At 44.4% G+C, this 26,455-nt stretch overlaps 1 protein-coding gene across 1 annotated transcript in view; it reads right to left on the bottom strand.

Annotated features, from left to right (window-relative positions):
* The window catches only part of CTSB (cathepsin B), a 113,704-nt gene that overhangs the window by 48,632 nt on the left and 38,617 nt on the right, over positions 1-26,455 (bottom strand). The window contains exons 4-5 of the mRNA XM_033935519.1: positions 15,417-15,531; positions 1,472-1,590 (exon numbers count right to left, since the gene is read on the bottom strand). Of these exons, the coding sequence (XP_033791410.1) occupies positions 1,472-1,590; positions 15,417-15,531 (234 nt within the window). The remainder of the gene's footprint in view (positions 1-1,471; positions 1,591-15,416; positions 15,532-26,455) is intronic.

Here is a 26,455-nt window from a genome sequence, read left to right as displayed (position 1 = left end):
ACTGTGTGTCTTCTCTCTGCGTCTTCCATTTGCTGTTACTGTGCCTCTCCCTTCACCCCCTCCCACAATTGGTCTAGCACCCATCTTCTTCCCTCCGCTCCCCCATAGTCTGGCATCTGTCTTCTTCCCTTCCAGCATCTTCTCCCCACTCTGCCTTCCACATTTCCAAGGAAGAGAAACTTTTCCCTTTCACCCCCTTCTTCCTTGTGTGAGCCGGAACACGCGGTCCCCGCAGCCCCCACCCGCACGCCGGCTCGATCGTTTAACCAGCTTCCTCTCTCCAGCTCTCCTTAGTTTGCCGGCTTTCTTTATCTTCTTTCAAAGAGCCGCGCAAGCGCGGCTGCTCAAAGTTCAATCTTCTGCTCTGCTGCTACTTCCTGTTTCCGGTTGGGTCAGAGCAGAAGATTGAATACTGAGCAGCCGCGCATGTGCGGCTCTTTTGAAAGCGTTCCGGTCGCCGAAAAAGAAAGCCGGCAAACTAAGGTGAGGTGGAGAGAGGAAGCTGGTTAAACGATCGAGCAGGGGTGGGCGGGTGGGGGCTGCGGGGACCACACAATCCTTTATGCCTCACTGCGGTGACAAGACCATTCACCACTCCACGGGGCGGTGATGGCCTTGTCCCTGTCCCCGCAGAGGCTGCTAATTTTCATTCCCCGTTTTTGGCGGGTTACCCGCGACTAAACGCGGTAGCCGCGGGTAAACCGCCACCGTGTCATTCTCTACTTCAAAACACAGCTTCTCAGCTCTGTGGAAAACTGAGGACAATCCCACATGCATGGTAAGGGTAGTCTTGGTCTTCATTTTTTTAGTGACTACACTTTTGCACTGTCCGTACCAGGCTCTGTGGATGACGTCACCCACATGTGAGAATATGCTGCCTGCTTGTCCTGGGATAATTTACATTATGGGGGTAGAGGAGGTGACAGCACAAAGCAGTTCACAGAAGAGAATGTACTCTTATCAAGCTGCAGAAGGATTCTTCCCCAACTATTCAAGGCAGTTGACTTTTTGGAAAGATATGGGTACCATATCCACACATTAAAGTCAGACACTAGGTTTTTACTTGAACTAATGGGAACTGAAGGGCTAAGGAGACTGCACAATTTGAGCAGCCACAGTGTCATGGTCACAAATTCACTGAGTTTCCAGTCATTGAACTGTGTGGTGGATGCTTGGAGCCTCAGGAGGACCCAACAATGGTAAATCAGTGCTTACTTGCCTGGTAACCAGCTCCTGGCTAACAGCATGATAAAATCTGGGCTATGTCATACAAATCAATGAGAAAGGTTTGCTTAAAAAAAACAACCAAAAAACCCAAAAAACCGGCTCTTGGAGGGAATGAAACAAGATGTTAAGCGATGAGCAGAGATTTGGAAAGGAGCATTTGATTTCAGTTTTAAAAGAAATCAAGTAATTTTTTGGGGGGGAGTGAAGGAGGGAAGACAAATTAAAAAAAAACAAAACACCTTACCCCATTCCACACTGTAAGCCACAGCAAGACAGCAAGTCTTCTGCCGAGACTTCCACATTTACCTTCCCATTGGATTGAACGCAGACTCTGTCAGAAATTGCCTCCACAGCACCAAAGGCCTGTCAAAATGAAAAAGGAAAGTTAAAATATTGTACTGCAGAACAAAAGCAATAAATAAAATAGAAAGATAAAGGTTTTTACCTGGTTAATCATTTTTCTGTAAATATACATAGGAGTTTGTACATTAGTTGATTAATCCATACTCGCAAACAGTTTGCAGAAGGGTGTCAATCACATCTTTCAGCTCCTCTACTACCACCAGTAAAGTGTAGCTCTCTCTTCAGTTTTAACCAAAGCAATCGAGTTTCACTATAAATGGGAGAAAAAAGAGAAGGAAGGGCATGGGGATCTTCCCCAGAAATAACATACATTTCTGTTCTGCTCCGTAACTCATGAAAAAGGTCAATTATTAGCATGAACTTGCAACATAGGTGTATCAACGAACCAACCTGCTGTGTGCAACTAGCATTAACACAAACTGCAAAGCTTAATAACTCAGTACTTTATTAGTAAGTAATTCATGTTCATCCAACTGACAGGAGAAGAACTCCAGTTCCAGGCCTTAGGGTTCACCGAGGCAGAAAGCAGGCAAATTGCAAAATGTACAGAGTGAGCTGTCTGGAATCCTGTGTATTAGAGAATGACATGGGGACAAATTTTTCCCCGCCCCCACAGGAACTCATTTTCCCATCCAATCCTGCAAGTTCTTTTCCTGTCCCTGCCCCATTCCTGCAAGCTCTGTCCTCATCTGTACAAGTCTCAAACATTTTAAAACCATAAATGTTCGAGGCTTGTGTGGTTAAAAGATAAGAGCTTATAGGAATGGGACTGGGACAGGGACAGCGACAGAACTTGCGCAGATGGGAAAATTGAGTTCCTACAGGAACAGGGGGAAAAATTTGTCCCTGTGTCATTCTCTACTGTGTATATTAACAGAACAAGACTATCCAGGTAAGCACCTAATCTTTCATTGTTACATATACACAGGAGTGTGTACTTTAGGTGGCATACTAAAAGCAGTGCCAGATGTCTAGGGAGGGACAGATGAGTCTGCCTGCAAGACTGAGGACCCAAAAGCCGTGTCCTCTTGAACTGTCACATCCACTCTATAGAACTTTGTAAAGGTATGGAGTAGACCAAGCAGCTGCTTTACAGATCTCTTTGGGCAGAATTGCCCAGGACTCCACTCATGAAGATGCCACACTTCTGATCAAATGAGCTTTGACAGAAATAGGCAGCTGTTTGTCATAGCCATCATACGCCAACGAAAATGCCATGCGAATCCATATGGAAATAGCCATGGAAGCTGGTCTGTCGATACTGGATTGATTAGTCAGCACAAAAAGATGGTTAGAAAGGCGAGACTCAATTTGTCCTTTCCAGATAATAGAGTAGAACTCTTCGCACATCTAGCCTCTGCAATATCTCATCTTGCTTGTTCAAAACTGTAGGATAAATAGCAAGTAAAAGAACCTCTTGGTTGACAATAAAAGATAACCTTTGGAAGGAAATAAGATACCATGCGCAGAGAAATCCCAGCCTCTGAGATCCTTAGGAAGGGCTCTCTGCAAGAAAAAGCCTTCAATTCTGAAATCGCACAAACTATAACCACCAGAAATAGTCTTTACCATGAATTCCAGAAGAGATGCCTCATATGGAGGCTTGTACCGGCTCATATGGAGGCTTGTACCGGCCCTTCAAAATGACATTAAGATTCCAGGACAGAAAGGAAGTTCTTCTTCACCCAGAGAGTGGTAGAAATCTGGAACGCTCTTCTGGAGGCTGTTATAGGGGAAAGCACCCTCCAGGGGTTCAAGACAGGGTTGAATAAGTTCCTACTAGAACAGAACATACGCAAGTAAGGCTAGACTCAAATAGGGCACTGGTCTTTGGCCTAAGGGCCGCAACTTGAGTGGACTGCTGGGCACGATGGACCACTGGTCTGACCCAGCAGCAGCAATTTTTTTGTTCTTATATGGGAGGATGCAACCTTAGCGCTCCTTTCAAGAACCGGATTATAGCAGGGTCAGATGCCAGAGATTATTTTTCTCCTTGAGCCTGGAAGCATAAGAGGCCTGCCACCTGGACCTTGAGAGATAACACTGCTAGGTCCTTTTCTATCTTCAGCTTGAAAAAATGCCAAGATCACAGGAATTGGTGCCTTGAAAAGGCTCAACCTGATTTTTGGAGTACCAGAGCTGGAAAGCTTTCCAGGCCTTAGCATAGGCCACAAACGTTGATTGCTTCTTTGCTCGGAGAGTAGCAATGACTACCTCAGAAAGGCGCTTGCGGGTCAAGACCATGTGCTCAATAGTCCTGCCTTAAGACCAAAGCAATCTGGGTTCTCCATGGGAACTGGACCCCGACTGTGATCAGAGAAGGTTATCATGCCGCTGTACTGGGCCATGGTACGCTCTCACTTGGAATAATGTGTCCAGCACTGGTCGCTGTACATGAAGAAGGACACGGTACTACTCGAAAGGGTCCAGAGAAGAGCGACTAAAATGGTTAAGGGGTTGGAAGAGTTGCCATACAGTGAGAGATTAGAGAAGCTGGGCCTCTTCTCCCTTGTAAAGAGTAGACTGAGAGGGGACATGATCTAAACATTCAAGATACTGAAGGGAATAGACTTAGTAGATAAAGACAGGTTGTTCACCCTCTCCAAGGTAGAGAGAACGAGAGGGCAAATAAAGTTAAAAGGGGATAGATTCTGTACAAACGTAAGGAAGTTCTTCTTCACCCAGAGAGTGGTAGAGAACTGGAATGCTCTTCCGGAGTCTGTTATAAGGGAAAACACCCTCCAGGGATTCAAGACAAGGTTAGATTAGTTCCTGCTGAACTAGAACGAACGCAGGTAGGGCTGGTCTCAGTTATGACACTGGTCTTTGACCTGGGGGCCGCCGCGTGAGCGGATTGCTGGGCGTGATGGATCACTGGTCTGACCCAGCAGCAGCAATTCTTATGTTCTTATACCCATATGCACTGGTAGCTTGAGACATCTGTCTCGTTGGAGATACACAAGATCTGCCTATCAAGGCTGGCAAGGCAACAGATCTGCCTACCAAGATCACAAATCCTTGGTGAGACGTGATTCTGCAGATGACCCGGCTCACCATGGGCCATGGGGAAAACATAGAAGCCACTCTTCCTGCCAGGGTTGAACCAAAGCACTTCTTGGTTTGCCTCTTAGGCTGTAAAAATGTTACACCTTTGCATTCTTGATGGATGCCTTAAGGTCTATCTTTGACCCATCCCCAGCATTGCACAATGAGGCTGAACGCTCTTAGGGACATGGACTACTCCCTTGGGTTTAGAGTCTACTGGCTGAGAAGTCAGCTTGTACGTTTTCCACTCCTGCTACTTAGGCTGCTGAGGGTGCCTGAAGATATTGTTCCAATGGTTAGAAGCCTATCTGAGCCTCTAGACATAAGGGAGCACTTCTGGTGCCTCCCCTATCTATTTACTTAAGCTACTGCGGTGGCAAACTCAAGACTGCCTTTCCTTCCAGGTACTGTTCCAACTACCATAATGCTAGGTGAATGGCTCGGAGTTCCAGGCAATTTATAGACCACTTCCTCTGTGGGAGGGTCCATTGACCCTGTACTGGATGATTGCTATAATGGGCTCCCGAGCCAAACAGGCTGGTGTCGGTCATTAGGGTCAAACCAAGAGACAAGTACTATGGAAGTGTCTGAATATTTGAAAACAGCAAATTCACTTCTCAGGCAAATACTAGTGACTAGTTATTCAACATATAAATGCCAAGCCTCAGAGACCGATTATTCAAGCCAACAATGCTGAATAAATGGATTCGGTCAAGATCTCAATCATTGGCCAATGGCATAAGTAGACAAGAACTCTTATTTTATACTTTTTAGTTCTTTTTTTAAATATTTTTAATTGTTTTAAATATTATTAGAAAATTTAAGAAAACATCCAATGATGCAAAGAATAGTGCATAACTTTTAAGAAAAAGCACTTATCTTAAATGTGAGACGGCACTGCATTCAGACCCAACGGGGCCGCCGTTTCACCTGCGAGGGCTTCGTCAGGGGAAAACCATACACAGTGCCTAAAAGAATAAAGTTAAAGCAAATTTCAATACACGTGAACTGGATGTAAATATTTCAAAGCAGTATTTTGAAAAAAACAGCAAACTTACGGAACAATTGCGTTCTAATTCCTTACTGAAAATTAGCTCAAGAAATGGCGTCAATGTAAAAAGACGCTAAGCCATTTAAATACCCCAATCAAAAGACTGTCGGCAACAAACGTATCTCTACGTAAAATACGTAAAGTACGTAAAAAACGTAACAAACGTGATGACGTGACACTAAAGGAGACATACAAAAAAAATTTTCTTTCTTCAGTCACTATAGAAAAGCAGGACAAAATCAAAAAATATCAAAATAAACATCAAAATGAACATTAGTAGTAAACAGACCAATCTATCTTGTCATTAAGACCAATGGGTTGAAGTGATTGTAGTGTGAAAATCCAGTAGGTCTCACGACGTTTTAACACAGAGGTACGATCTCCCCCTCTGTCATTCTTCTTTACTGTGTCTATGATGCAGCCTTTAAGTGTGTTAAATGTATGGGATGCATCTATATCTAATGTTCATTTTGATGTTTATTTTGATATTTTTTGATTTTGTCCTGCTTTTCTATAGTGACTGAAGAAAGAAAATTTTTTTTGTATGTCTCCTTTAGTGTCACGTCATCACGTTTGTTACGTTTTTTACGTACTTTACGTATTTTACGTAGAGATACGTTTGTTGCCGACAGTCTTTTGATTGGGGTATTCAAATGGCTTAGCGTCTTTTTACATTGACGCCATTTCTTGAGCTAATTTTCAGTAAGGAATTAGAACGCAATTGTTCCGTAAGTTTGCTGTTTTTTTCAAAATACTGCTTTGAAATATTTACATCCAGTTCACGTGTATTGAAATTTGCTTTAACTTTATTCTTTTAGGCATTGTGTATGGTTTTCCCCTGACGAAGCCCTCGCAGGTGAAACAGCGGCCCCGTTGGGTCTGAATGCAGTGCCGTCTCACATTTAAGATAAGTGCTTTTTCTTAAAAGTTATGCACTATTCTTTGCATCATTGGATGTTTTCTTAAATTTTCTAATAATATTTAAAACAATTAAAAATATTTAAAAAAAGAACTAAAAAGTATAAAATAAGAGTTCTTGTCTACTTATGCCATTGGCCAATGATTGAGATCTTGACCGAATCCATTTATTCAGCATTGTTGGCTTGAATAATCGGTCTCTGAGGCTTGGCTAGTCACTAGTATTTGCCTGAGAAGTGAATTTGCTGTTTTCAAATATTCAGACACTTCCATAGTACTTGTCTCTTGGTTTAACCGATCTTTATACTACAATGACTTCAAGCAACTGGAACACTACATATGGGTTCAATATTGAACAAACTGAATCCATATTAAGCTTACCCTCTCATTTTGACATCAGTTCGGCTAATACTGACACCTTATCTACTGACTGGAATTTATTTTTTAATCAGCAGAAAAAAATCATTAAAACTGAATTAAATAGTGGTATCCTGATAGAATATTGCAAACATGAAAGGATACCTAGGGGTCTAAGAATAAATAAAGAACCTCAAAACTTTAAGGAAGACGTTGAATTTTTACAAAAATGGAATATGATTTTGAACAAGTGTTCGTTTGATTTAATGCTGCTGATAATTGAAAGAAGCAACAAACAGATAGAAAGTTACAAGATAGATCTTGATAAAACCATTTCCACATTGAAGACCACTCAATCTATGGAGTCTTATCAAAGTGAGTTAGCTAAGACGAACGATAATTTGGACAAATTCAAAGAGAACATCAAAAAGTTTAAATTAAAGAAATTCCATAGAGATGAGAAAGATTATTTGAGCAATAGAGTTTACCATTGGATGATTCCTCACACTGATCCTCAAAATAATGCAGCTCCTACTAATAACACAGAATTGAGTACCTCTTCAAGCAGCCTTAGTTCTTCTGGAAGCACTGGTTCTGGAAAGCCTTTTTTAGGGCCACGAACTGGATATCAATCCCGGAGAGGCAGACGAGGAAGGAATCAAACAAGAGGCAGACCGTGGACAAGGTCTCAGCAACAAAGTCAACAGTAACTGTTAATCTATCACAACACAATCTTGAGTCCAGTGAAATAGAATTATTAGAACATGGACTTTCTTTCGTACCGACAGTTCCCTGCAACGAATTCCAATTTAACATAGATTTTGAACGTTTTACTAGACTCCTAGAAATTAAAATATTTTTTGCTGCCAAGTCCAATTATCCTGATAAAACAGTCATAGCCCCCAAGTCCACATGGAAGCCAACTGGACCTGTAGATGCAACACTTAATGTGTTCAAACAATTAGTTTTTCAAGATTGTCAGAAAATGTTTAGTCAGCCGACAAAACATAAGTTTAAATCTAATCTTACATCGAATGAACATAGAGCGCTTGCTACTTTACAACAAAATGATAACATCATAATAAAAGCTGCAGATAAGGGGGGGAGCCATCACAATTCAGGATATGACCACATACAAAAAGAAGGCTTTTGAACATCTCCAAGACACCGAGACATACTTAAAAATCAAATTGGATCCTACAAAAAGGATTCAAAATAAAATACGAAAAATAACTGATTCAGCACTTAAGGCAGGTTTTATCACTAATCGTGATTATCGATTTTTGAATAACAAACATCCAGTTATCTCCAACATTTATTTTTTACCGAAATTACACAAGGACCATATCAATCCGCCTTACAGACCCATTACATCTACACGAGGCTCAATCTTAGAGCCCTTATCTAGATATGTTGATGAATTCATTAAACATAAGGTCCCCAAAAGCAAATCCTATATTAGGGATTCAAAAGATTTCTTGAACAAACTAGATGCCATTGAAATTCAAGATGGCCCATTTATAATGGCCACCCTAGATGTTTCTTCATTGTATACATCGATCCCACAGCAGGATGCAATAGATGTCATCAAGAATGTTTTGGAAACACAACCGAAACCACAAACTGTACCCACAGATTTTGTTGTTAACTTAGCTACTTTGGCTATGTGTGAGAATTTTTTTAGTTTTGATGGCAGCCTCTTCAAACAAATTAGAGGCGTAGCCATGGGGGCGACTTTCGCCCCCTCTGTCGCCAACTTATTCATGATTTCATTTGAAAAAACATGGATAGACAATTCTCCTTTTGAACTTTTGATCCACACGTGGTGGAGATACATTGATGACGTTTTCCTCCTATGGAAGGGATCTGAAAATTTGTTGTTATCATTTGTCACGTGGCTCAACACATGTAACAGTAACATTCAGTTTACCATTTCTTTTTCAAATAAACACATTCATTATTTAGATGTCGAGATTACCATGGAAAATCAACTATTCACTACAAGAACATATGAGAAGCCTTTAGCCAAGAATACTTTTCTTGAATATTCGAGTTGCCATCCGAGACATTTAAAAAACAGTCTTCCGTTTTCTCAAATGTTGAGATTGCGCCGAAATTGCACTCTCAGTTCTGATTTCAAGATACAGGCAAAACATCTAAGTAAGAAACTTAAAGCCAGAGGCTATCCATCTCAAATTATTAGAAATGCCTATAAAAGAGCAAAATATAACAACAGAGAGCTCTTACTCAAAGATCAAGAAGAAGATAAAATTTGCTCTGTTTCAGAAGATCCTGTTGTTACATGTGTTTTGAAACACTCGTCTTCTAGTTCGCAAATAACCAGAATTATTCGTAAACACTGGGGTATCATACAATCTCTTCCAATGTTTAACAACAACAGACTACGTTTTGCTTTTTCACGGGGTAAGAACTTAAGAGTTTTTCAACATTAATGCTGCCCCACGGTCCGACATGTCTCTTCTTCCCATTGGGCACTATAGGTGTGGACATTGTGCTTTTAGTGATTTTTCTTTTCAAACTAAAGAATTTACAAATCCAATTAACAAAATCACATACAAACTCAAACATTTTAGCACCTGTCAATCGGATCACGTTATTTACGTCATCATGTGCCCGTGCCCAATGATTTATGTTGGCATGACCACAAGACCTTTTAGAACCTGTCTAGCTGAACATAAATCAAATATTAAAAGAATGCAAGACAAACAACCTTTGGTACAGCATTGTATAGATGCATCCCATACATTTAACACACTTAAAGGCTGCATCATGGACACAGTACAGAAGAATGACAGAGGGGGAGATCGTACCTCTGTGTTAAAACGTCGTGAGACCTACTGGATTTTCACACTACAATCACTTCAACCCATTGGTCTTAATGACAAGATAGATTGGTCTGTTTACTACTAATGTTCATTTTGATGTTTATTTTGATATTTTTTGATTTTGTCCTGCTTTTCTATAGTGACTGAAGAAAGAAAATTTTTTTTGTATGTCTCCTTTAGTGTCACGTCATCACGTTTGTTACGTTTTTTACGTACTTTACGTATTTTACGTAGAGATACGTTTGTTGCCGACAGTCTTTTGATTGGGGTATTTAAATGGCTTAGCGTCTTTTTACATTGACGCCATTTCTTGAGCTAATTTTCAGTAAGGAATTAGAACGCAATTGTTCCGTAAGTTTGCTGTTTTTTTCAAAATACTGCTTTGAAATATTTACATCCAGTTCACGTGTATTGAAATTTGCTTTAACTTTATTCTTTTAGGCACTGTGTATGGTTTTCCCCTGACGAAGCCCTCGCAGGTGAAATGGCGGCCCCGTTGGGTCTGAATGCAGTGCCGTCTCACATTTAAGATAAGTGCTTTTTCTTAAAAGTTATGCACTATTCTTTGCATCATTGGATGTTTTCTTAAATTTTCTAATAATATTTAAAACAATTAAAAATATTTAAAAAAAGAACTAAAAAGTATAAAATAAGAGTTCTTGTCTACTTATGCCATTGGCCAATGATTGAGGTCATTAGGGTCACTCATAAGGAGATTCAAAGGGGTAAGCCTTTCAATAAGGTGTCCACTTGGTGCCACCAATGCAATCTGTTCCTCGCATTCCCTGTCCAGGGAAGCTGCTGCTGTAAGGAACGCCTCTGCAGGGACCATCTGGAGAGCAGACCATCCTGAAGATGGCGTATATGCAACCTCACCCAGGGAATTACCTCCAGGGTGGTCACAATCAAGCCCAGCACTTGAAGGTGATGCTAGGCTGTGGGATTCGGCATCACTAAGAGATCTGAAATCTGCTTCCAGAGCTTCTGTCTGCATGGCTCAAGAAGAAAGACACAGCCTTTTGTCATGTTGAAGCAGACTCCCAGATACTCCAGGCATTGGGTCAGCTCTAGATGACTCTTCTTGAAACTGACAATCCAGCCCAGATCCTGTAGGAGAGCCACAACCTGTCGCACTGCCTGCCTGCCCTCCGGCCTTGATGGTGCTCTGATCGGCCAATTGTCCAGGTATGAATGCACTTGTAAACCCATCCTGCTGAGGTGAGCTGCGACCACTACCATCACATTGGTGAATGTGCTTGGGGCTGTTGCCATACCAAAAGGCAGGGCTGCAAACAGAAAATGTTGCTGTAGGACATAAAATTTCAAGTATTTCCTTTGGTCTGGGAAAATGGGAATATGAAAGTATGCCTCTGTCAGATCTAGGAATTCCCCAGGAGGCAACGCCACAATGATATGATGGACCGAACAGTCTCCATGTGGAAGTATGGTGCTCTCAATGCTGCATTTATGGACTTTAGGTCTAGGATCGGTCTCCAATCTTCTGTGCCTTTCTTGGTCACTATGAAGTATATGGAGTATCTGCCATAGCCCGATTCTTCTTCGGGAGCTGGTTCTATAGTCTTTGCAATGTCACTCGAACCCTGACCTTTTCCAGCCATCCAGCTGGAGAGTCAATAAACAGATCTGAAGGTGGGCGATACAACTCAATCTTGTGACACTCTTGAATAAGATCTAGAACCCAGTGGTCTGAGGAAATTCACTCCCACTACATCCAGAATGCAGGCAGTCTCCCACCAAAATGCGGAAGCGCAGCAGCCAACCTGGCATCATTGTGATTTCTTGGAGGTTGTGCTGACACAAGACCCTGAGGGTTGCTGGCATCTAGAGTTGCCAAATCGCTGTCTGAACCCCTGATAAGATTTCTAAGCAGAACCTGCAAAGAATTGGTGGGAACTTCGTGAGGGATGAAAGCTGTCTGCTTCCCCCAGCAGATTGGCGAGGTCTTTTATCGGGTAGAGATTTGGAGCAGCAATCTGCCACGCTGGCTATAAGGTAGTCAAGGCCTTTACTAAACATTTGCCCTTTGAAGAGCAGTCTGCTTAAGATGACTTTGGAGGCTGAATCACCAGCCCATTGTCTGATTCAGAGCATGCAGTGGGCAGAAACTGCATATGCCAACACCTTGCTTATGACTAATATATCATATAGAGCGTCTGCTACATAATCTACCCCCTCCAGCACTAGCTGGGGGGAAAGACATCCTCTTCCTAGGCCATACTTCGCCATAACCTGGTATGGCAAGCACATGCCACAAATGAGGATGTCGCGGCTGCTTTAATTCTCAAAGCTAACGCTTTAAATTGCCTTTTAAGAACCACGTCCATCTTGCTATCTTGTGCAAAGCTTCAGCTGACTAAACAGCTGCTGACATTCCAGAATATAGGGTAAAGTTTGGACATACTTTTGGCCACTTTTAGGGAGCCTTTTGGAGTCTTCCATTATTCAGTGATCAGCAAGATGATGTCTGGATGCAAGGGAAAATGTTAGTCTCAGCATTTTTGTCGTTCATGATTGCACTGTGAGATGAATGACTGTCGAGACTCCAACTTCAACACCCTAAGTGCATTTGTAATGCCATATGGGACAGTAGCCAATCTGAATAGTTGCCACACCAATGAATTGTGAGTCTGACAGGGAACCGGAATCCTCCAGGAAGGAAGCTGAGCCCTGAGACAATAAAGGCATGCAGCCTGATCTCCAATCACCACCCCTCCCCCAATCCTGCTCCTCTTGGTCACACAAGCTGGGAATTGGCCTTCTGTCCAGTGGAGAGACCTCCTGAAGAGGCATCTCTCCCTGGTCCAATAGCAGCATGCCCCCAGGCAATGCAATGCATCACAGGCCCGTCAAATAAGCTTTCCACAGAAGATTAATAAATTCTAGAATAAATCTTTGGACAGGAGGATGCAAGGACCCCTGCAGAACCTCAGACTGGCTTCTTTTGAGCTCTGCAGTGTCCGCGCACTTGCATTTTGTTCCTTTGCTACTTGAGGACTCGAGAAGGAATTTTCTCCCTACCACTCAGTCCCTCTGAGGTTCCTCAGCCCTAGAGGAAGCGAAGCTCAAGGCTCCCCCACCCCTAAATCGTATGCACCGCTGCACACGGTACATGGACGCTCTTCACCTGACCATCCAGTGCAAAACTGGCATGATATAGGGGTATAATAGCCTGAGGAGGCCATCCCAGTCAATTTTGAGTCAAATTGAGGAGTTCTGAGACAGATGGAGGCTTTAAAAATAATAAAATTAAAAAAAAAAAAGCTAGTTTAAAATCCAAGATGGCTGTCACCAGAACAATCATGCCAAAAACGACCCATGGGAACTTCCCTGAAAGTTAAAAACTCCAGAGAAAGGGGTTTTGGAGGTAGGGGACCCTATCTCTGGCCCCAGAAATGTCAGGTTTGCTTCAGCCTGACTGAAGTAGAGAGAACTTTCTTCCTTGAATCTTTGTAAACAGTCCAGACCTGGAAATCTTCGAGCTGCCAGTTGGACCAGAACAGACTGAAGGCTCAACCCCCCACAAATCCTTGTGGTGCGACAGGGGAGAATAAAATGTTGCCAGCTCCCTCAAGTCCAAAAGGAACATGGGCCCCACAGCCTGTGCTCAAGACTCTAATAAATCAAAAGGTGAGAAGGCTCCCATGGGAATGGACCTCGATCCTTGAAGTAACACAAAGCAGGCTGGCTCATTAGGTACACCCAGGAGTTGCACTGCGAGCTGCAGTCCACCCTTGCAGAGTCTATGCTTTCTCCCAGGCAGAGTAGCCCCAAATATGGGGTCCTCTAGCACCAAAGCATCCGAAAAATGGAGTAAAAAGACCCAAAAATAATAAAAACTGAACAGAGCAGATCAGAACACCTCTTCTTGGTTCGCTTGGAAAAGGAAAAACAGAAGAGAGTGCTATACTTCACTGCTGAAGAATGAGCTGATACATGTGATTGACACCCTTCTGCAAATGGTTTGCAAGTATGGATTGATCAGCTAATGTACAGACTTCTGTATATTATGTAACAGAAGTCAACATTATAGCACCCTATAAAAAGACAGGCAGAGCCCTAGCATACAACACTGGCTGCCATGCCCAGACTATATATGTGCCTGGGGAAGGGGAGAGCAAGTGGCAGAGACTCTGGGATTTGGATAATTGATGTAGTTTAAATTTAGAGACCTTTCCAAATAAGCACTCAAGAGTTATCTCCCTGGCCAAGGCATCACAATCTAAGTTACACCCGAGGCGAGACTGGGTGTGATAGTATGTGATGATCTTAAGGTCAAACAAGTTAAAAAAGTGACAGCGAAAGCTAGAAGGATTCTTGGGTGCACAGAGATGAATGGCCAGTAGGAAAAAGGAGGTATTGATGCCCCTGTATAAGACTCTGGTGAAACCTCATTTAGAATATTGTGTATAATTCTGGAGGCTGCACCTTCAAAAGGATATAAACATAGGGCATACCGGGCCAGACTCAAAAATCTCAATATGTATACTTTGGAGGGAAGGCGGGAGAGGGGAGATATGATAGAGAAGTTTAAATTCAATAATTCAAAAAATATATATTACTCGCCAGAGATGGGCTGTGATCCCCCAATAAGCATTTCATGCAAAAAAGGCGGAGAAAAAGCCTCAAAATTTCCATAAACATTCAGCAGTCACACATCAATAATGATTTAATGTTTTGAATCTGCTTAATTTCATATCATTTTGAAATGTCCAGAAATCATGCCCAGATTTCTGGACGTTTTATCTCATAGCCACCGTGCTGTTTCATCAAAGTCTGGCCAGACATTTGCAGCGACGGCGATTTCAGATCATGGTTCCCAGCTAAGTAAAACTTTTTATGTTCCCTGTGCACAGTGATGGGTGTAGTATGCTAGTGATAATTACATTTTTGCGGTGGTGAAGTTTTTTTTGTCAATGATATGAAATTAAGCAGATTCAAAACATTAAATCATTATTGATATGTGACTGCTGAACGTTTATGGAAATTTTGAGGCTTTTTCTCGGCCTTTTTTGCATGAAATGTTTATCGGGATCTTAGCCCATCTCTGGCGAGTAATATATATTTTTTTTAATTATTGAGTTTAGAGTGTTACTCTTGACATTTTTCTTGAGAGATGTTTAAATATCTACATGGCATAAATACGCACGAGATGAGTCTCTTTCCATTGAAAGGAGGCTCCAGAGAGGGCGGGCATAGAATGAGATTAACAGGTGATAGACTCAGGAGTAATCTAAGGAAATTTTTTTTTTTTTTACAGAAAGGGTGGTAGATGTGTGGAATAGTCTCCCAGTAGAGGTGGTGGAGACAAAATGTCTGTATTCAAGAAAGCGTGGGACAGGCACGTGGGATCTCTTAGGGAAGAGGAGGAGATAGTAGATGAAAACTGGATAAGCCATTTGACCTTTATCTACTGTCATATTTCTATGTTTCTAAAATGCTTTCCACCAAGGTCTCAAAACAGCATCAGTGTGAGAAGTAAACTTTGAACTTGACTTTCTTGGTTCTCTGTCCACTGTGATAACCATTAGCCCTGGTTCTAACTGAGCCAGAAGTACAAGAGTCCCTTCTTTACCAGCTCACATACTTACCCAGCAGGAACCACAGGAACCCTGGTCTCGGATCTCTCTAATTGTTGGGCAATTAGGCCACTGTTCTCGAGCATCAAAGCTATCTGGCAGCTTTAGATTCTCGGCAAAATGAGCCCTGGAGAGGGGAGGGGGGAAGAGAAAAAAAAAAAATAAGTTAGCAGAACACAAAATGAGGGGGTGCAACTATTGGAACAAAGAAACTCAACAGTACCAGCTTGTGTCACTATTTTGGAGAGGAATACACATCAGCATTATTTCGACTCTTTCAATAGCAAAGTGGTGTACAATCAAGTATAGAATATAAAATTATTAATAAAGCCATTAGTCAAAAGCACACTTAAAAAGCCAGGGGAAAATCCCCACATGGTAAATATAGACCATACAATTTATCCAATGTGGCCATCCATACTAACTACTGAGTTCAACAGTCCCCTCCTTGACAGTTCTCTAGTTGTGTCATGATTTTTTGATTTCAGATGTAGGCCTCATCTCCATTACTTCCACTGGGAGGCTGACCCAGAATCCATCATCCTTTCGGGGAAAAGGATTTGCACTCGCATGCCGCCTTGTTCAAGATTTCTTTCCAAACTGAAAGGGAACATCTCTTGTGAATTTATATCTCGGAAGATATTTAAAAGCCTCTCTTAACACCTTTCTTTTGCAGTATACATATTTAGTACTATGTCTGCCCTTAAATTCTTTATGAAGGCCACTGACTGTTCTAGTTGACCCCATCGTGTTCATATACATTTGGACAGCACACTCCAGAGGTCTTAGATTTACACAGATACAGTATCACCACATTTTTCCTGCTGGCCATTCCTCTCCCTATATACCCAAGCATCCTTCTGACTTTGTATATTTTTGAAATCTTGAAAAAGCAAAACCAAAATCACATCATAAATGCAACTGAGGAAATACAGAAATTAAATTTAGAAGAAAACAAAAGAACATAAGAATAGCCTTACCGGGTCAGACCAATGATCCATCAAGCCCAGTAGCCCGTTCTCACAGTGGCCAATCCAGGTCACTAGTACCTGGCCAAAATCCAAGGAGAAGCAATATTCCATGCTACCGATCCAGGGCAAGCAGTGGCTTCCCCCATGTCTTTCTCAATAACAGACTATGGACTTTTTCTCCAGGAAATTGTCCAAACCTTTCTTAAAACCAGCTACGCTATCCACTCTTACCACAACCTCTGGAAACATGTTCCAGAGCTTAACTATTCTCTTGAGTGAAAAAAAAAATTTCCTCCTATTTCCCTGTAACTTCATCGAGTGTCCCCTAGTCTTTGTAATATTTGACGGAGTGAAAAAAATCGATTCACTTTTACCCGTTCTACTCCACTCAGGATTTTGTAGACTTCGATCATATCTCCCCCTCAGCCATATCTTTTCCAACCTTTTTAGTCTTTCCTCACACGAGAGAAGTTCCATCCCCTTTATCATCTTGGTCACTCATCTTTGACCCTTTTCTAGCACCACTATATCTTTCTTGAGATAAAGAGATCAGAACCAAATACAATACTCCAGATGAGGTTGCATCATGGAGTGATACAGGGGCATTATAATATTCTTAGTCTTGTTAACCATCCCTTTTTTAATAATTCCTAGAATTCTGTTTGCTTTTTGGCTGCTACCACACACTGGGCAGAAAGTTTCATTGTATTGTCTACGATGACACCCAGATCCTTTTCTTTGGCGCTAACCCCCAAGATGGACCCTAGCATCTGATAACTGTGATTTGGGTTATTCTTCCCAATGTGCACATTAAATTTCATCTGTCACTTGGACGCCCAGTCTTCCAATTTCCTAAGATCTGCCTGAAATGTTTCACAATCCGCATGCATTTTAACAACTTTGAACAGTTTAGTGTCATCTGCAAATTTAATCACCTCGCTTGTCGTTCCAATTTCCAGACATTTATAAATAAGTTAAACAGCACCGGTCCTAATACAGACTTCTGTGGCACTCACTGTTTACTCTCCTCCATTGAGAAAAATGACCATTTAACCTTACCCTCTTTTTCTATCCAATAACCAATTCCTAATCCACAACTGAACTTTGCCACCTATCCCACGACTCTTTAATTTTCTCAGGAGTCTCATGAGGAACTTTATCAAAAGCTTACTGAAAATCTAGATACACTATATCAACCAGCTCACCTTTATCCACATGTTTATTCACACCTTCAAAAAAGTCAAGCAAATTGGTGAGACAAGATCTCCATCGGCTGAACCCATGCTGATTCCTTCTCATTAAATCATGTTTGTCTATGTGTTCCACATTTTTATTTTTTATAATTGTTTCCACCATTTTGCCTAGCACTGAAGTGAGACTTACCAATCTGTAATTTCCCAGATATCCCCTTGTGCCCTTGTTAAAAATTGGTGTCATATTGGCCACCCTCTAATCTTCAGGTACTACAGACAGCAGGTCAGCAATTTCATGTTTGAGTTCTTTTGGTACCTTGGGATGTATGCCATCTGGTCCAGGCGATTTATCACTTTTTAACTTGTCGATTTGGTTTAGTACATCTTCCAGATTCACTGAGATTTCTTTCAGTTCCTCCGCATCATCACCCTTGAAAACCATTTCTGGTTCAGGTAGGTCTCTTACATCATCTTCCATAAAGACTGAAGCAAAGAATTCAGTTTGTCCGCTATAGTCTTATTCTCCCTGAGCACCCTTTTTGCTCCTTGATCATCCAAAGGTCAAACAGATTCCCTGCTTCTGATGTATCTAAAAAAATTGTTATAAGTTTCTGCCTCTTTTGCAAGTTTCTCTTCATATTGTCTCCTACTGTCTTTATCAATATTTTTCATCTAATTGGCCAGTGCTTATGTTTCTTCATTCTGATCCTTTTTCCATTCTTTAAAAGGATTTTTTTTGGCTCTAATAGCCTCTTTCACGGCTCTCGTTTCCTCTTCTTTCCACCTTTGCTGATACGTGGAATACATCTGGTATGGGATTCCACAATGTTATTTTTAAATAACATCCACGCCTGGTTTACAGTCCTAACCTTTACAACTGATCCTTTTAGCTTCTTTTTAACCATTTTCCTCATTTTATCATAGTTGCCATTTTGAAAATTAAAACACCTCTATAGTAGATTTCTTTTGCGACGTCACTCCCGACCTCGGCGGTTTCTGCCTTTGTTTTTTTGCTTTTTTCTTTGTCCGTTGCAGGGCCGGAGAGGGCAGGAGAGGCGAGAGGAGGGAAGCCAGAGCAGGCAGGAGGACCGGCGAGAGATAGCTCCGCCCCCTCACCGCGTCATAGGTCGCATCGGCGCCCGGGCTCCCCTTTAAGAAGAAGGGAAGCCAGGGCACGAGGCAGACCTCGGCAGTTTCTGCCTGTTTTTTTTTGCTTTTTTCTTGTCCGTTGCAGGGCTGGAGAGGGCAGGAGAGGCGAGAGGAAGGAAGCCAGAGCAGGCAGGAGGACCGGCGAGAGATAGCTCCGCCCCCTCACCGCGTCATAGGTCGCATCGGCGCCCGGGCTCCCCTTTAAGAAGAAGGGAAGCCAGGGCACGAGGCAGACCTCGGCAGTTTCTGCCTTTGTTTTTTTTGCTTTTTTCTTTGTCCGTTGCAGGGCCGGAGAGGGCAGGAGAGGCGAGAGGAAGGAAACCAGAGCAGGCAGGAGGACCGGCGAGAGATAGCTCCGCCCCCTCACCGCATCATAGGTCGCATCGGCGCCCGGGCTCCCCTTTAAGAAGAAGGGAAGCCAGGGCACGAGGCAGACCTCGGCGGTTTCTGCCTTTGTTTTTTTGCTTTTTTCTTGTCCGTTGCAGGGCCGGAGAGGGCAGGAGAGGCGAGAGGAAGGAAGCCAGAGCAGGCAGGAGGACCGGCGAGAGATAGCTCCGCCCCCTCACCGCGTCATAGGTCGCATCGGCGCCCGGGCTCCCCTTTAAGAAGAAGGGAAGCCAGGGCACGAGGCAGACCTCGGCGGTTTCTGCCTTTGTTTTTTTGCTTTTTTCTTGTCCGTTGCAGGGCCGGAGAGGGCAGGAGAGGCGAGAGGAAGGAAGCCAGAGCAGGCAGGAGGACCGGCGAGAGATAGCTCCGCCCCCTCACCGCGTCATAGGTCGCATCGGCGCCCGGGCTCCCCTTTAAGAAGAAGGGAGCCAACGGCGCCCAGCCGTTCGGCGCACGGCGAAGGCGAGCGGCAAAGGCGCTCGCCTTAGCGAGAGCGCCTTTGCGAAGGAGCCTTGCGAGGGAACCAGAAACGCCAAGTAATACACTTTCTTTTCTCTTTTCTCTCTCTCTTACCCACAGCAGGAGCACACCAGCACTTCACGAGAGCGATGGAGGACCCAGGATCCCAGAGGTACTTTCCGGTATACTGCACAGAGTGTAATATGTACGACTACCTCCCCTTGGGAAGGCGGGAGTACATATGCAGTCGGTGTCAGGAACTGGAAAGCCTGAGGATGGAGGTCGGCAGATTGAGGGTCAGGGTCCAGGAACTGGAGGGACTGCGCAACGCAGAGGAGACGAGCTGGTCAACCAAGGACACAGACGGAGCAGGCCCCATTGTGGACCAGGTGAGGGACCTCGAGAGATTCATCGAGGAGGCCTATAGGAGGAAGGTGGAGGGACAGGACCAGCAGCTGCACAGACGGATGTCGGCAGACGAGACCCAGGATCCACAATGCGACACCGGGGAAGGACCTAGCGGAGGAACCACGCAAGAGGAGGAGACCGTGACACACCGGGACCCCGAGGGAGAGACACTGCACTACACCGAGGACATGGACCTGAGACAGAGGAGGTTGCTGAGGAAAGGGAAGTCTGCTATTGTGGTGGGAGACTCGATCTTGAGAGAGGTTGATAGTCACATAGCTGGAGGAAGGGAGGACCGGCTGGTGACTTGTCTCCCAGGGGCCAAGACACGAGATGTCACTGATAGGATCGAGAGGATCCTGGACGGAGCAGAGACAGAGGAGACTGCGGTGATAATCCACGTTGGAACAAATGATGTGAGCCGGAGGAACTTCAGCATGGCCACACTGACTGACCAGTTCAGGGTCCTGGGACGAAAGCTGAAGCGGAGTACCCGGAGGATAGCATTCTCAGAGATCCTGCATGTACCGAAAGCAGATGCAAAGAAGCAGGCAGACCTCCAGGCTGTGAATGAATGGTTGAGGAGATGGTGCCAGGAGGAGGGCTTCCACTTTGTGAGGAACTGGACGTCCTTCTGGGGAAAGAGTAAGCTCTACCGGCGGGACGGCCTGCACCTGAGCACAGCGGGAACTAGACTACTGGCAGCCAATGTGAGGAAGGAGATCGAGAGGGAGAACTGAGGAGAGGGGGAAAGCCGACAGCTGATCTGATGTTGACGCTTCGGACAACAGTATCCAGAACAGATGCTGAACGGGCTGACTGCAAGGAGGAAGTAGAGAGACCGGTGGATCTTATGATCAGACAGCGAGGGAAACATCAGGTAAAGGGAGCTTGCTGGGAGGAGACTAAGGGGCATGGAGACACAAGGGGACTGGGTGGCACAAAGGCAAAAGCTGAGGGCAATATAGGGGTGCCACAAGGCGAGGGGGATCAAACGGAGGTTCAAAAGATGATAGCCCAGGAGGGGGCCGGTAGGGCTAGAAAACCCAGAGGAAAAGCGGGGAAGTGGGGTGGCGGGAATGTAGGGAAACCGAAAGCTACGAGGATAAAGGCTGAGGGCAAAGCAGAAGCACAGGGAACAGGAGAACTGCCCAAAGTTCAAGGGGAGGCGGCCCAGGTAAATACAGAGGTGGAGGAAAAACGACAGGACCTGCGGTGCTTGTACGCAAATGCAAGAAGCCTCATGGCCAAGATGGGTGAACTAGAGGTCGTGGCCAAGGGGGAAGACCTGGATATAATTGGAATTACAGAAACATGTTGGACAGAGGAGAATCAATGGGATGTGGCGCTGCCGGGGTACAAGCTCTACAGGAGGGACAGGACCCACAAGAAGGGGGGAGGCATAGCACTATATATAAAGGACTCTATCTACTCGGTCGGGATGGATATGGCAAAGAAGGCAGAGGGGCTGGAATCGCTATGGGTCAAATTGCCGGGAAACAAGGGTGCAGGCATAAAACTGGGGCTGTACTATCGCCCACCTGGTACGCCGGAAGGAGTCGGACACGACTTGGAAGCTGAACTGAGACAAGAATGCAGGACTGGAAGTGTAACAGTGATGGTGGACTTCAACTACCCGGGGATTGACTGGAGTACGGGTCACTCCAACTGCACTAGGGAAACAGGATTTGTAGAAGCTGTGAGGGACTGCTTCATGGAGCAACTAGTCAGGGAACCGACGCGAGGGAGTGCTACTCTTGACCTCATCCTAAACGGATTAGGGGGGCCTGCAAGAGGGGTAGAAGTGGGAGGACCACTAGGCAACAGTGACCACAACACGATCAGATTCACGTTGGAAAGGGGGACACCCACGGTAAGGAGGACCGCAACAACTGCACTCAACTTCAGGAAAGGGAACTATGTTGCTATGAGGGAAATGGTGGGGAGGAAGCTCAGAAACATCCTTAGGATGGAGACTGTAGGAAGCGCCTGGACCCTATTCAGGGACACCCTGCAGGAAGCACTAAGAATGTACGTCCCCAGTTTCAAGAAAGGCGGCAAGAACAAGCGGTCAAAGGACCCGATTTGGATCTCAGCAGAAGTAAAGAGGGCAATAAATGACAAAAAAGTATCCTTCCGGAGATGGAAAAAGGACCCAACGGAGGAAAATCACCAGGCGCACAGGAAATGCCAAAAGGAATGCCACCGAGAAGTTAGAAAAGCAAAAGGGAAATACGAAGAGGGGCTGGCCAGGGAGGCGAAAAATTTCAAGGCATTCTTCAGTTACGTAAAGGGGAAGCGACCAGCGAGAGAGGAGGTGGGGCCGTTGGACGATGGAGATAGGAAGGGAGTGATTAAGGAGGATAAAGAGGTAGCTGAGAGGTTGAACACGTTCTTCTCGTCGGTTTTCACGAGAGAAGACACATCTAATATACCGGACTCAGAGGAGCTCATGAGTGGGGAACAGGCTGAAAAATTGGAACACATAGTAAGTAAGGAGGATGTCCTCAAACAGATAGACAGGTTAAAATGCGGCAAATCGCCGGGCCCAGACGGGATCCACCCAAGGGTTCTAAAGGAACTAAGACAAGAAATAGCGGGCACAATCCAGCATGTTTGCAACCTATCCTTGAAAACTGGAGAGGTACCAGAGGACTGGAAATTGGCGAATGTCACACCTATCTTCAAGAAGGGATCGAGGGGTGACCCCGGGAACTACAGGCCGGTGAGCCTGACTTCAATTATAGGGAAGATGGTGGAAGCTATGATCAAGGACAGTATTTGCGAGCACATCGAGGGAAATGGCCTACTGAGAACAAGCCAGCATGGATTCTGTAAGGGAAGGTCATGCTTAACGAACCTTCTGTACTTCTTTGAGGGAATAAGCAGTCGGGTGGACAATGGGGAACCTATAGACATCATTTACCTCGATTTTCAAAAGGCTTTCGACAAGGTGCCACATGAAAGGCTGCTTAGGAAGCTGTGGAACCACGGGGTGGGAGGGGATGTGCACAGATGGATCGAGCACTGGTTGTCGGGTAGACTGCAGAGGGTCGGAGTAAAGGGACAATACTCTGACTGGCGGGGAGTCACGAGCGGTGTGCCACAGGGATCGGTGCTGGGGCCGTTACTCTTCAACATATTTATCAATGACCTGGAAAAGGAGGCAAAGTGCGAGGTTATAAAATTTGCAGACGATACCAAACTGTGCGGCAGAGTTAGGTCCAGGGAGGAGTGTGAGGACCTACAAAGGGACCTGGACAAACTGGAAGACTGGGCAAACAAATGGCAAATGCGCTTTAACGTGGAAAAATGCAAGGTCATGCATATAGGGAAAAAGAACCCGTTGTTCAACTACAAATTGGGGGGGGGCATTGTTGGGAGACAGCAGTCTTGAGAGAGACTTGGGTGTGCTGGTGGATGCATCACTGAAGCCATCTGCACAGTGCGCAGCAGCCTTGAAAAAAGCCAACAGGATGCTGGGCATCATAAAGAGGGGCATAACAACCAGGACACGGGAAGTCATCATGCCATTGTATCGAGCGATGGTGCGTCCACATCTGGAATACTGCGTTCAATATTGGTCGCCGTACCTCAAGAAGGACATGGCGGTACTTGAGAGAGTCCAAAGGAGAGCAACGAAACTGGTAAGAGGACTGGAACACTGCCCATACGCTGAGAGGCTGGATAGGCTGGGACTCTTCTCTCTGGAAAAAAGGAGGCTCAGGGGAGATATGATAGAGACCTTCAAGATCATGAGGGGCATAGAGAGGGTGGACAGGGACAGATTCTTCAGGCTGAAGGGGACAACAGGTACGAGGGGGCATTCGGAGAAACTGAAGGGAGATAGGTTCAAAACAAATGCAAGGAAGTTTTTTTTCACACAAAGGGTCGTGGACACTTGGAATGCGCTACCGGAGGAAGTGATCAGGCAGAGTACGGTACAGGGATTCAAACAGGGATTGGACGGATTTCTGAGGGATAAAGGGATCGTGGGATACTGAGAGAGGTGCTGGGATGTAACACAAGTATAGAAAGCTAACCAGGTAATAGGTATAGAAACCAAATCAGGTCGTGCATGTGTAAGACCGGAGGGTTAGGACTCCGATGGGAAGATAGGACTTCAAATGAGAAACCAAGGTGGCAAGGGAGCCCCTTCTGGTGATTCAGACAGGTCGTGACCTGTTTGGGCCGCCGCGGGAGCGGACTGCTGGGCAGGATGGACCTATGGTCTGACCCGGCGGAGGCACTGCTTATGTTCTTATGATATCAGATATCAGCTCAAATTTGATCACTGTTTCCCAGTGGACCCAACACAACTCCTGTACTATGTCTTACATTCCACTAAGGACTAAATCTAAAATAGCTCTCCCTCTTGTCAGTTCCCAGACCAGTTGCTCCAAGAAGCAGTCTTGGAATTTTACCTCCCTAGCACTTGCCGATGTAACATTTTAACCAGTTAATGTTGGGGTATTTGAAATCTTTTGGATAGCTGCTTAAGGGGACTCTATAGCAGAAGATTCCTAAAGAAGTCAGGGATGACACTGTAGAATCTCTGCATTTGCCTCTGCGGTTTGTGGAAGATGCCGCCGGCAGAAACACCTGATGAGGGTTTTAAGGAGCATGGCTGTGAATTTAAGCAAGCTAAGTTGATTTTGATATTTTTCTGCTGCTTTGCTTAATGTTTGGGGACATACTGCCTGCATTTCTTAGAAACAGAAACATGATGTCAGATAAAGGCCAAATGGCCCATCCAGTCTGCCCCTACTGAAACTACTGAAGAATGTTTAATATCAATTGAAGAATCATTTGTAAAACTATATGACTAAAATTAGCAGAAGTTTGGGAGTTTATAGGCCTATGAAGCTCAACTGAGGCCTTTTTTCTCCTAACATAGGGATTGTTACTGATCAGTTATTAGTTTGAATGTGTTAGACAGTGAACCCTTATTTTTTATTTGAGTAAGACACTGGAAGCTATTGGTAATTTGAGAAACTTACTCTTTCTCCAATATATATTGTGGTAATTGAAATCACCCATTATTATACTGTCGCCTAATCTCTGAAAACATTTCTTCATCTGTCTGCTCATTTTGTCCCAGGGGACGGTAGTATAACCCTACCTTTATATTCTTTCCCTTCCCACATGGAATTTCTATCCATAAGATTCCACACTGCTATCTATGTCATGCAGAATGTTAATTTTATTTGATTCAATTCCCTCTTTAACATACAGCGTAATCCCTTCTCCAATTTGATCAACTCTATCTTTGTGATATAATTTGTACCCAGTAACACAGTGTTCCATTGATTGCCCTCCTTCCACCAGATCTCTGAGATGCCTATTATATCTATCTCATCATACAGTGCTATATACCCTAAATCTATTTTTTATGCTTCTAGCATTTGTATACAGACACTTCAAATTGTGTTTTTTCCTTGCAACTACAGTCTGCTGAGAAGACACCATTATTGGAACATCTCTACTGGGATTCCCTAAATATCCTGTTTCAATAGTATCCTCCAAGGATACCTCACACCGAACCATCTGCTCCCGGAGATAGTGGATGCTGCGGATGGGCAGATCGGATGGGCCATTTAGCTTTTATCTGTCATCATGTTTCTATGTTTCCACCAAAGCAGTCCGCTGAGTCTAGGGTGGGGCAGATGAACCTGCTGCAAGCACCAAGGACCCAAAGGCAGTGTTCCTTTGAGCTGCCACATCCACTCTGTAACAGCATGAAGGGTGGGCCATGTAGGTGCTCTACAAATCTCCTCTGGCGGAACTGCCCAGGATTCTTCCCATGAAAAAGCCATGCCTTTGGTGGAATGTGCTTTCAAAGAAATCAGAAGCTGTTTTACCACAGCCAAAGTACGCCAACAAAATAGCCATATGAATCCATCTGTAAATGGGACACCTTTGAGGCTTGCTTTCCCCCTTTGCTAAGGTTGGTTATCACAAAACAGGTGATCTACAAGACAATATTAATCTGTCATCTCGAGATAAAGGAGAACTCTCCTCCTGTCCAGTAACACCAAAATGTTGTCCATTTCTTTATGTCTGTGGCATGGAAAGCCGGAAGCCGGACTTCCTGATTTAAGATAGGCTGATACCAATTTTAGTAGAAAGGAAGGCACAGTGCATAGAGACATGCCTGCCTTCGTAAATCTGAGAAAAGGCTCTCCTGCATTATAGAGCCTGGAGCTCGGAAAACCTTCTCGCCGAGGCAATAGCCACCAGGAAAACCATCTTTAAAACTTTAAGATCCATCAGTGACGCATTCTGTAAGGACCCGTAAAACAACATTAAGATAACACATAGGGAATAGTTGTCCTATCCCCGCGAGTTTTCTCGCCGTCCCTGTCCTTGCCTCATTCCTGTAAGCTCTGCCTCGAACACTTATGATTTTAAAGTGTTTGAGGCTTGTGCAGATGAAGATGGAGCTTGCAGGAATGGAGCAGGGACAGGAGAGTTCCTGCAGGGA

The sequence above is a fragment of the Geotrypetes seraphini genome, chromosome 3 (genome assembly GCF_902459505.1).
Source record: "Geotrypetes seraphini chromosome 3, aGeoSer1.1, whole genome shotgun sequence".
Classification (NCBI taxonomy): domain Eukaryota; kingdom Metazoa; phylum Chordata; class Amphibia; order Gymnophiona; family Dermophiidae; genus Geotrypetes; species Geotrypetes seraphini.
Note: the sequence above shows the minus strand (reverse complement) of the source record. Positions and strands in the feature narration are given on the sequence as shown.